At 38.6% G+C, this 12,397-nt stretch overlaps 1 protein-coding gene across 2 annotated transcripts in view; it reads right to left on the bottom strand.

Annotated features, from left to right (window-relative positions):
• Positions 1–11,508, bottom strand: part of rab11fip3 (RAB11 family interacting protein 3 (class II)) — a 66,026-nt gene extending 54,518 nt beyond the window's left edge. For both annotated transcript variants that reach the window (XM_007232048.4, XM_007232047.4), the window contains exon 1: positions 6,919–11,508. In XM_007232048.4, the coding sequence (XP_007232110.3) occupies positions 6,919–9,798 (2,880 nt within the window). In that variant the 5' untranslated portion in view covers positions 9,799–11,508. The remainder of the gene's footprint in view (positions 1–6,918) is intronic.
• Between the last annotated feature and the right edge of the window lie 889 nt (positions 11,509–12,397).

The following is a 12,397-nucleotide window of genomic DNA, read 5'->3' on the forward strand; positions in this document are numbered from 1 at the left end:
AATTCTTATTTCCTCTAATTTGTTTAAAGACTGACTCCTTCCCGTAGTTGATCTGAAAGTTTAAACCGTATAGAAAAGTGCTTTGACGCTGCAGATGAACTGGACCATAGTTCAGTATATTCGAACTGAGACCACCTCGATTGGTCGAACCAAAATCTTGTTCTTTGGTCCGGAGCGTGATTCACAGCCCCTTTCACACCTGCTACTTTGGTTTGGACCAAACAGAAAAGTCTTACAGTCCAGACCAAACAAGTTAGGTCAGAAAGCCCTCTAGCAGAACTTCAGGTATCTTGTCAATAGCATTACACTTAGTCTAAATGTGACATAGTGTATATAAATCAACACAAGATAAATCATGTCAAACTTCTGTTCCTTATATTATGTCACACTAGACAATCCATTCATTGTTCACAATGAAATGAAAATGTGATGATTTGTGTCAAAATCGGGCTGAAACTGAGTAATCTAAATCCAGCCTTAGTATATTTACCAAAAACAGAGATGCAGTAATCATCCTTCTTGATTAAAATTCTGTTCAAATATCATGAGAGTATGGAATAGCAACCCGGTGTCATAACAGATTATTCTGTTCCTAGTCTTTCTGCTTATTTCCCTTCTTTTAGACATCTCTCCTTCGTGCTGCTCATTCATGAAGAATGCTGAGCTTAAGCATATTCAAAAACCACAAGAGGAATGCAGAGCATAATGAATGAAGGCCACAAATTCTCTTATAATCACCAAGATTGGAGAATGTACATGCTCAGACACTCACATACTTGCAGACTCATCAAGTTCAGATATCACAAGGACATTGGTTTAGTGTAGGAGCAACTCAAAGCAGGACAGCAGTTCTGGGTTAAACAGTGTGTTCCTTACACAACAAGCCTGTTAATGTTAAAACCTATCATCCGGTGGTCAAACAATCTTTATAACTAGACTACTGCAGGACACTGGCATCAGCAAAATCAATGGTGCGCATGAACACAAACACAAACACTCAAAACACCCCAGTATAACCTTCTAACCTTAAAACTAATTAAGATGAATAAAAGCTAGCTTAAATCAATACATTTGAAAATATCATGGCCAGTGTCGGCCAATTGTAGTAGCATTTTCAGCATACAACAAATACGTCAGCAAGTATCAGTTTGAAAAAAAAAAAAGCAATTAAAGATATCAACATTATTTCATCATGCATCCCTAAAAATGACAATACTTTGTAATTGGGTGAAACTGAGCATTTTATTTATTTGTGAAAAATCAACAACCTATTTAGTAAATTCAGCTTCTTTAACATGTACTCACTACTTATACAAGTGTTTACCTGCATCCACAGTTTGTAAATTTAAAGAAAAGCGCTGGTAATAAAATAAGACACTTGTGTTGTTCTTCCACTTTTTTAGGAAGGCACAGTCATGCTGGAACAGAAAAGAGCATTTAGCTCAATAAGCATTCACATTTTTCTTCACCTAAAATAAGGCGCCTATGCCAACCAATGAAAAACAACCCATACCACTCATCATCCCTCCTCCACCAAACTTTACAGCTGTCATAATGCAGGCACTATTCTCCTGGCTTTCACCAAACCCAGACCTGTAATAGAGAAGCATGATTCGTCCCTCTACAGAACACATTTCCACTGCTCCAGAGCCCAGTGTTGGTGTGCTTTGCACCACCTTATCTGACACTTGGCATTGGGCTTGCTTATGTAAGGCTTGCATAATGGTGCTCAGCCAAGGAAGCCAATTTCAGGAAATAGGGGTGTAAAAAAAGAAGCAACACAATATTTAGTTATTTTGATTGTCAAAAACAGTGTTGATTTTAATAAATTGTTTACAAGATTTGCTGATAGACTTTGGCTTATATGAAATCAAATTTTCTGCTAGATGTATCTTCAGATCTCACTGATCTGATTACATAAAACAACAGACTTTTCCGTTACTTAGTTTTTTATGCATATAATAGTGTGTTTTTACATTGTAAGCTTTTTCTTTTTTTTCTAGAAAAAATATAAATATATATAAATAAATATAAAATATATATATATATATATATATATATATATATATATATATATATATATATATATATATATATATATATATACTGGTATTTCTTAATATCACAATAAATATTGCAGGACAAAAATCACAATGATCAGATTTTTTAACATCCAGCCTTACTACACTCTCTAACTTTATGTGGTCTGAGCTGCTGTGGTTCCTAAACGCTTCTATTTTTCAATTATACAACTCACAAGAAACGCTATAGAACCATCTATTTTCCCACTAATGTCAGTAAAAGCAGACTGCATTGATAGATGTTTAATTTTATACGCCTGTGTCCCAATACTTTTGTCCATTTAGTGTCACTAATACATTCTTCTTGAGTACTGGTTTACTGAAATTATTACAGTACCAGTGTGATGTAATAAAGCATAACATTCTGCTGTTTTCAAAAGAAAGAAAAGTGTGTGCGTGACGGTTTTTGAATATCATGAGTAATCTGCACAAATACAAGAACAAACTCATTGACAACAGCAATGACAACATTAAGTCTACGAACACTATGATCATGCATACGTGGATGATTGTCCTTTGAATGTAATATAAAGTAGAAATATCAAATAAAGAGCAGACCTCAATATTTCAGTACATAATCTACTATAGATTTCATATAACATATTTCATATAACATATTTCATGTAACATATAGACTAAAAAGTGTTTACTGCATTCTGCTGATGGTAACATTAGGTTTCTATAACACATATTTAATTTTTTAAATGTTTTATAAAAACAATAACAGTTAGCACAGCTGTAGGTCTCTCCACTGTAGTACAACACCACCACCACCAAACCAAACCACCAGACTTAAAGATAGCTTCCCTCAGAGTGCATGAAGCCTACCACTAATAACAAGCTCAACAAACTGGGATGTAAAAACAGAAACTGGAGCTAATTTACCTCAGTTTTTCTCACACACTTGTAAAAAGGGAAACTAACCAGATTAAATATGGAGGCATCAGGGTCAACAATAAAAAGAAAAACAGTATTTCCAAACCTCCACCCAGCTCTCCATCCACTCTCTCTCTGTGTAACCTGCCAATCGTATCATTCCTGGGTTCACATCAGCATTTTCCAAGTTTTACAAAAGAGCCAGACTTCCTGTACCAAATCCACCCACCCATACACTCCCACCCCCACCTATGCAGACCGGACAGCACAATTTGAAAAGGCCACTGTCAACAAGCCCAGGATTAGATCTAAAACAGCTCTAGGGGGCATGACCATTAATGGGTTATTACAAATAAGCTCATAATATATATTAAAAAAAAATGTTTAATTATTATAAATGTAAACAACCAGAATTAATACAACTAATAACAATAGGCAGAAAAAATTGCATGTAGCAGTGTGTACTAATTAAACCCAAGTCCAAGTAACAGTGTATACTATCACAAAAAATATTCAATAATCAATAATTATGTAAATATGAAAGTCAACAAAAATGTAGGTAAAATGGTTGATGGTGGCAATATTAGAAATGTACATTCTTAAAACTGCATTTTAATGTATTCACAATTTAGCAACTAGAATCTCTAATTTACTCACTTACACCTAAATATTTGTATTTGTTTGGAATTTTAAAATCCAAGAACATATTTTCCAATATAATTAACTTTTATTGTGGTTCACAGCATGAAAGAAGCTTGGCATTGCTTACCACACCAGCTCTACATAGATAGTTATTTTACCAGAATAAATGGTGTTCCTAGTCATTAGGGTATTCTGCTTTGGAAACTTTTACATTAATGGGTAAAATTTGCAACCCTGTATTGCAAATGCTACTTGTACCTGGGTGCAAATGGTTACTCCCATGGAAAAATATCACTTTATATGGATAGCACACTAAAACAACATATACTGTATACTGTCTAGAATGTTCTACGTTTTTACAACACATCCAGCGAAACTTAATTAATCATGGTTTAACATCACAGTGAGGGCTAGGTTTAGGTTTTGAGTGTTGGTTGAGTTTAAGAGTTTAGAGACAATCGGAGTGTACTCAGTGTACTTTTTTTTCTGCGACATTATTGCAATATTCAAAAATACATTAATTTTTACCAGAAATTTCTCCAGAAGACACTGATCCAACATATTATGATATTAATAAACTAATAATCTGTGTATTGAATAAAATTGAGTAAAATAAATTATACTAACAGACATAATCTGTCGCTGGTAGATATATATAATGGACAATAAGAACAGTGCAAACTTTCCAATTGTAACAAGCATATTTAAACACATAGTTCCCACAAAGCTAGTATATATAAAAGTATCTATTTCCCAAACTACGATAATTAAAATTTAATTAAAAATGTGTTGTCTTTAAAAGGGTATGTATGCTTTGTTAAGCTATTCTATTATCATTTGGTCAGTGGCATTAAAATTGTCTTAAAATCACAATAATATATATTGGAATACTTTCTGGGAGACGATATATTGGCCACGACATTGTTATCATGACAGGCCTAGTCCCAGGTTATCATTATATTTTACATATTTATTATACACACACAGGTTATATTATACACATTATACATTATTTTAGGCATCCAATCCCTATAGAAACATGCCCACAAACCGAGGTGGGAATTATATAGCTGTATGACTTATTTAATAGACACAAATAGACAGAAGTGCTAATAAACTGAATAGAAGTACTACTGCTTTTACTATTGCTGATGTGCAATGCAGACATCTTGGATTCTGACCTTGGGGTTGGTGAAGCTCTGCTAGCAGGAAATCTGACCTATAGGAGCATTCTAGTTAAAATTTAATACTTGAAACTAGGAAAATATGACCAATGGAATCTCCAATGGAAACGACTTTTTCCTACACTGTAATAACCCATTAATTGTCATGCTTCCTGTCAACAAAATGATAATGTGAAGAACTGATCCTGGGATTATTGACTGTACCTTTTTAAATCTGCAGCCTTGTATGTGTAGGTGGGAGTGGGTGAATAAATCTGATTCAAAATATTTTAGCAAAACATGATGCAGAAAAAAACTATACACGACTGACGACCCACACTTTGGCCAAAGCTCTGAATGGCACACACTGACTTTACAGCACTGCTTCACACATACACTGTAAGGGGTTAAATTAAGCCTGGCTTATTACTTGAGTTGTGTCACGCTCTGATTAGCCAACCCACAACAGACTCAAACTGAACCTTTGTCCACTACAGACTTCCAAAACACAATACACCTCCAAAACACTCAACAATACTGAAACACTCCCCCTTTCACCATTGGCTTTTGGCTATTATTGAACACAAAAGGGCAACACTGAAGAGCAAACACTCCCCCCATGTTTTTGTGCCATGTGACCCACGGTAGAGTTCCCAAACTGCTTGTTAATTGGCTTAAAAGCTGGTGTTCATTGTAAACTGTTTTCCTTACTACAAGTATGTGATGTGTTATCAAGCTTAGCTCATACCCCATTTCTTAAAATATTCTAAGATCAGATCAAGATTCCTCAACTGCTTTAATTAAACATTAATAGATGAATTGAATAAAATATACATTTCTTGGCTTCAAAATCTACTTCACAAACTTACTGGCAAAGTTACCACATATTTAAAACTTTAATTGTACGTAAACTTAGCTTTTACAGTGTATGAGGTGAAGAAACAGGTGTTCATGTATTTGTATACACACACACAGGAAAACATTGAACTCTGTTTACTTTACTGCAAGACAGGACCACCAAAACCAGATGCAGTAAACCTGTTCTGTTAGAAGTTCCTTGTAAACCCACATGCACACAAGTGCAAGCAAGCAACCACTCAAAACCACTCAAATCTCCTTTCATCAGTATATCCCTCAAGTCAACACTGAAACAAGACAGAAAAGCAGACACACTACTACTTTGACGACAATGTAAAGCAGCACACATCTTTACCAAGCATCTAATGAACACAAAGTCTAAGCAACAATTAGCAATTCAGGTCAAGGAACAATGAAACTAAATACATTTTATTGGAGTGTCTGACGGAGAGAAAAAGAGAGGCAGGGGAGGGCTGGGGATTGAGTCTCTGAGGGTGTGAATAATAAATAACATCTTCTTGGGTGTCACCCTGCTCAAGTTTCCCTGGGTATTCTGTGACCAAAGGAAAAAAACACACGTACATGATCACAGAAATTCCTCTCTCTACTTGTGAAACATTTTAAGATTTCAACAAACACAGAACTAATGTAAGAATTTATGGATATATTAAAGCATCGCTATATTCAGTTTTGAAACACTGTATCGATTTTCAAAAGATTCATTTTTAATTAGACAGTGGTTCATTAAGTGTTGTGTTGTACTCTCTCTGTAGATCCCACTGTTAGGATTGCATAACAATATTTCATAAATATGATTGTGTGTTTCATATGATGTGACAGTTTTTCAAAAATGAATTTTAAAAAATCATATACTGTGATATATTGGATTATCGGATCACCAAGTTCTTGCTAAAACAAAGCCCTACTGTTTATGTGACATATCCATGCCAACTTTACAAACCTAGTGTAGTGAAAGTATAGTGTGAGCTTGTGTGAGAGAAACACATTTTCATATTTTACCTTGACCTCAATCACACTGCCTGCGTTTGATAAAAACAAGCACTTGGTTATCCTTGAACCGCTGCTAACCTTTCCTAATCTGCTAACACACTGGCCTTTAGCTTGCCTAAGTACACACAGACCTTGATTAAACAAAACATTAACAAATGGACTGAGACAAAGGACAGAACAAAACAAATCGCAGTGTACATTCCCACCTTTCAACAGTTTTCAAAACAAGTGACACCAAACCATGAAAACACATGCACACACACACACCCACAACACATATTCCTCACCTGTTCTGCTCCATACGCTGTGGCAAACTCCATAAACTCCTCAATGCGGACAAATCCATCTCCATCCTGGTCAAGAGCTTGGAAAACGGTTTGCAGCGCAGAACGCTCCTCATCTCGAGTAGATGCAGCAGGAACTGTAGCCACAGGTACGGCACCAGCAGCAACGCTGCCTTCTTGGGCTGCATCTGAGCTCACACACAAGTCCAAGGCCATTTTAGCATTGCTGGGCAGGTCAGGAATGTCAAGAACATCAATGTTCTCCTCCATCAGAGGCGTGCATATTTCCTCTGGTGGGCAGACTTCACTGGGAGACTCATCTGTGAGTGGCGAGGAGTCTATCAGAGTTGGACTGGGCAGCGTGTGCTTTATTTGAGGCAGGTCTACCTGTGTGCACTGGACAGGTAGATCAGTTTCACCCTCTTCCCTCACATCATCAGTGTCAGGTGTGGCCCCTCCCATTCCCTGCTCCACAGCCACACCCACCGGGGTCAGCTGAGAATCCACAGCTGAAAGAGGCGTGAAGTCAAGCGGACTGGGAACACACTGAGAAGAATGGGTCACATGATCGTCCTCCTGATCATTATCTATATCCTCTCTTTCTTCCTTTGTACTAGAAGGTGAGTTATCCATAGGGACAGTTGTTAAATCCACCATGTTTGTTTCCATAATGTTTTCCCCAGCTGTGTCAATCAGTGTGTGTGGTGTGTTCTGATTGTCATCAACAACATCATCATCGTGAGATATCAAATGGTCCTCAGCTGTGAGGTTTTGAGCATATCCATTTGTTTCGTGGGGTTCGCTTGGTGTTGCACATTCATCAGGTGCAGCATCCTGTGTATGTGCATACTCACAGTTATGGTCACCATTGGATATGTTCTCAGATTCCATTTGAAAGGCTGGTAACTGGTTCTTGGTCGTACCTTCATCTAGTTCATTACCGTCCTGCTGAGTTGTGTAATCTACTGATGTGTTATCTGACTCACACAGCCAAACAGGCGCCTCCTGAAAGTGCAGAGGGGGAGAGTGGGGAAGTGTCTCCACAGAAGTGAGAGTGTGCGAGACATCATTCAATATGTCTTCTGAGCATGTGTTGATTGTCTGTTCATTCCCTGTTTCCCTGGGCAAGTCATTTATGCAACAATGTGAGTTGTGAGATTGGGATTCAGAGTCAGGAGTAACCATTTCTGTCTCAGGCGTTGTCTCAGCAGTTGGCTCAAGTGAGATATTCAGAACAGCCTCAATAACAGGTGAGACCGAGTCCAGTTTTGTCTCTGAAGAAGCTGTGGAATCAGAATCTGTTTGACTCTTTAAGGCATCAAAAGAGTCAGCAGGTGCCTCTCTCTCAGAGTCAAGTGGTTCAGGTTTCGGGATGTCATCAGGAGGTGACATTGAAGGTATGGAACCAAGGCTTGGCATCTCGGGAGTGTGTGTATTTTTTACACAAAGCTCATCTGTATCGCCACTGTTCTCAATTATTAACTCAGTCTCACAGCAGAGTAAGACCTTTGAGGCAGATGTGGACTCCACTGGAGTTGTCTGATCAGGTACATTTTCAGTTAATGCCAAAATATCTTCTAGACTGAGTACCGATGATTCGAGGTCATATTCTACAGAGTTTTTAAGTACCACGTGAGATAAGACATCCACCTCTCCCCCTCCCATCTCCAGAGTCTCATCTCCCTCACATGGACTCTCAGCATTGAGGTTAAGCTGACTTCTACTGAGTGAGATATCTGTAGATGGACCAGGCAATATGGACTCAGGTGGTGTTCCGGATAAGGCCAGTGGATCTAATCCAGTTCCTTCATGTACCGTTTGTGCAGCTGACTCATCTAGAGACAGATCTAAGGGTGACTGTGTTGAATGTACGCCAAGAGTGGAGTCACTCTCTATATTACTGGCTGAAGGTGTATTAGCGTCTTGCAATGTGGACATCCCTGCAATAGTAGCGTCAGTTACTAGGTGGGGAGCACAGCTCTCATCACATGGCTGGACATGTGATTCTATACATAATGCCAAGGAGGTAGGGTCACCTGGAGGATCTGGGTCTAAACAGGAAGGTGTAGAAGAAAAGGGGCAGCTAAAGGGCAAGGGAGTAAGAGGTGTAGGCGAAAGCTCAGGTTCACACACAGCAGTCCTTCCTGAGCCTTCTTCTGCAGAAAAAACTGCAGCCAGATCAAGCACATTTTCAGAGTCAACACACATGAGGTTCCCTACCTGCTCAGGTATGCTCTGAGAAGGATCCAGGTTTGGTTCCCATATCTGGGAAGTCAAGACAAAATGCTGCTCAAGTTCTGTAGTCCTCTGAGGAGAAAGGTTTGGACAAAGTGTCTGGTCCAGCAATGGTTCTAGAGGAGGCTGCTTTATTAATCCATCTAAAGGGCTTTCTGTGTCAGTCATCACAATAGGTTGCAAGAGGTCCACAACCTGCGTAGATAAGCCCTGCTTCGTTTCCTGCACAGATATGCTAGTGTGTGTAGGGCTGGGGGCAGTGGAACTGAAACTGATGAGATCTCCAGTGTCCACATCAGCAGACACTGCATCACAGCAATGATTTTTGTCAGGCAGTTCCTGGGAGCAAGGGGGCTGTCTATCCCACTGTGGAGAAACACATTCCGAACTTTGTTCCCAAGGATAGGTCTGCTCCAATCCAGAGTACCGAGACGCCCGAAAGAGGTCATCTAAATTAAAGGCATTCTCCTGGAAAATATCATCAAAGCTAAGAGAGACAATTCCTGATTCTCCCCTCTGATGTCTCTCTGCCTTTTCAGAGCTGCCAGTGACTACTTCATTATCCATATCCAAAAGAAGGAATCCAAGGGAATTTTGGTCAGATTCCCAGTCGGAATGACCTCGAGGGCTGGAGAGGACCTGCTCCATTTAGGAGCACTGTTCCTCTCCCCTGACGTGTGTGGAAACACTCCAGAGATATTTCCTTATTTAAATTCCCAATTAAGTGTAATAATGTTCGGAATTCAAAGTCACTCTGCGTCCTCTTAGAGCCAGTGTGCCAGCAGGAAGGATATCGCCGACATCCATGTGTACCTTTTAAAAATGATTACAAAAGTCTCACTCAAACTCTAACTTCAAGATGAGCGATCAGGTTTGCTTTTAACCACAGTTGGAAGAATGAGCTCATTTATCTCATATAACATGCAAAGCTGCTCTGCCGAAACAGTAGGACCTTTTTTGGCAACAGTTTCTTATCCAGTGTTCAAACACACTCATATAATCCTTTCTACATTAGTTAACCTTCTTAAAGTGCTCTGATCCAAAACACAAGCTAGAAATCTTGAAATAGGATTACACAACAAAGTTAGATGGCTGTCTTACAGCTTAACCTAATAAAATATGACGGACATTAGAATATCATTCCAAATACAATAAGATGAAGAATAAAGATTATTTCAGAACATAATAACCTGAATCTGAAATTAACTTTACTGCATATGTATCCTGACCTATCTGAACAGTAAAGAGAGATGAATAGTAAACACCAGATATAGAAATCAATATGGTTTGGCTCTAAAATATGCCAGAGGTCTATTCTAAATTAAATAGAGTCCATTACGCTAAATATCTTTATTTACATATAAACACCTACAGCTAGGTTAGCTAATCTAGTTATGTATTTTGTACATTACTCCTGACACTGTGACTAATTTAGCCCATCTTCCCCTATAGCTTAACATCATACTATCAACATGTATAGATAGATAAATAACTCAGAATATTTGAAAGGTAAAACTTGGGTAAAGTAGGGATAGCTATCTGTTTCTTTTTAGAAGAAAACTGCTCAAATGTAGGGAAGTTAGTTAGCCAATCTAACCTAGCGTGAATTAGCTAAGATTCACACATTACGAATGTGTTATAACCCACCTAAGTCACATTAGCGAACGGTTGCTAACCAACATGTTCTCACCCAATATTATCACCCAAAATAACCATTAAAAGACCGGTTTTCCTGCAGCTTTATTAGGATAAATCCTCTGTTGAAGACTCCGAGGATAATTAGCTGTCTTTATCCGTGTCATTAGCCCGCTCTGTGCGCGGCAGACGGTGTAAATCTGTAGATTAGTTTAGCTGGGGATTTGAGTGCTAACGCTGGCGGCTAGCTGGCTAAGCTAAACCAGGCTAACAGCATAAGCGGAGGCAGCATCCTTCAGAGGCGGCCAGATAGGAAAAAACAGCGTTTTTCTCGGGAAAAACACGCAGAAACTCAGCACGTCTTTGTCTTCTCGTAAATAAACATAGCCATAATCCCATTCACCTCTCCGGAACGTGTCTGTAAACTCTCAGTTTTTGGCTAGCTTTTCTCTCGGTGTTTTTCCTCAGAATTCCCGAGGCCAGCGGTCCACAGACGACTCGTCCACCTGTGCTTCGCGTTTAGCTCGGATTAGAAGATGAATACCGAACAGAAAACGCGTAATTCCCCCATTATGATTAAAATTATTATCCATTAGATCCTCCACACGTCTGGCAACGAGTGTCCATAATCGAAAACCTTTAAACAGGCGATGTATCTCCCGTGGATGGATCACACTGGCATCAGCAGCCGCAGCAGCGGTAACACAGTGATGAGCGAATCACGAAGGAACCATCTTTTTTCTGAACAACTCCTCTGAACGAATCGATTCAGATAATTCGACTCGCTGATTCGAATCGTAAAAAGGAGTTGTGTGGTGGGGGTCTAAAAGCTACGGAGTCCCTGAAGTATCAAGGTAGTAAAATCCATATTTAGAGATATAAAATGTTCTCTTGGTTTAATTCATGGATTTTTCCCTCAATATATAAAATTATTCCATCAGTTTTGAGGGGAGACTATAAACAGAGCAAACGTGTTAGCTATTAAACTGCAGCCGCATTTTTATTATCAAATTAAGGGAGTGATTTACAACATTAAAGGAACAATTTATGGAACTAAAGAAAACATTTTGTCTTTAGCTTCATAATATTTTTTTACTTTGACTCTGTAGAGGCTCCTTTAAAATCACACCCATGTCGAATAAAGCAATATTGCTAAATCAGTGTCTAGAATAGAAGTGAAAGAACTTCTTTAGACAAAATGGTTTTGTCTAAAAATTACCTCTAAATGTTTTTACCTAACAGGAGAACTCCGGTGTGAACTGGACATGGGGTACTAGTAAAACACAATAATCCGTATAAACTTTTGTTGAATAGCCCACCTCCATTCACCCCCAGCATTCCTAAATACAAAGCCTTCAGCCGATGCTCCCAACGGGCTTATAATGCTAGTGGTAGGGGTCCATTTCACACCTCTCAAAATTAATATCACAATGCATAAATTTCAGTTGATACAAAATTATTCTAATATCAGTAATGTACTGTGTGAAAAGAACAAATCCACACAAGGCAATATATATATACAGTGTGTAATATAATCAAAAGAAGGATGGATGATCACAAGTCATCAACCCAAGCTGACCTGCATACATTTTTGCACCAGGAGTGGCCTAAA

This window comes from Astyanax mexicanus, chromosome 6 (assembly GCF_023375975.1).
Source record: "Astyanax mexicanus isolate ESR-SI-001 chromosome 6, AstMex3_surface, whole genome shotgun sequence".
Lineage (NCBI taxonomy): Eukaryota > Metazoa > Chordata > Actinopteri > Characiformes > Acestrorhamphidae > Astyanax > Astyanax mexicanus.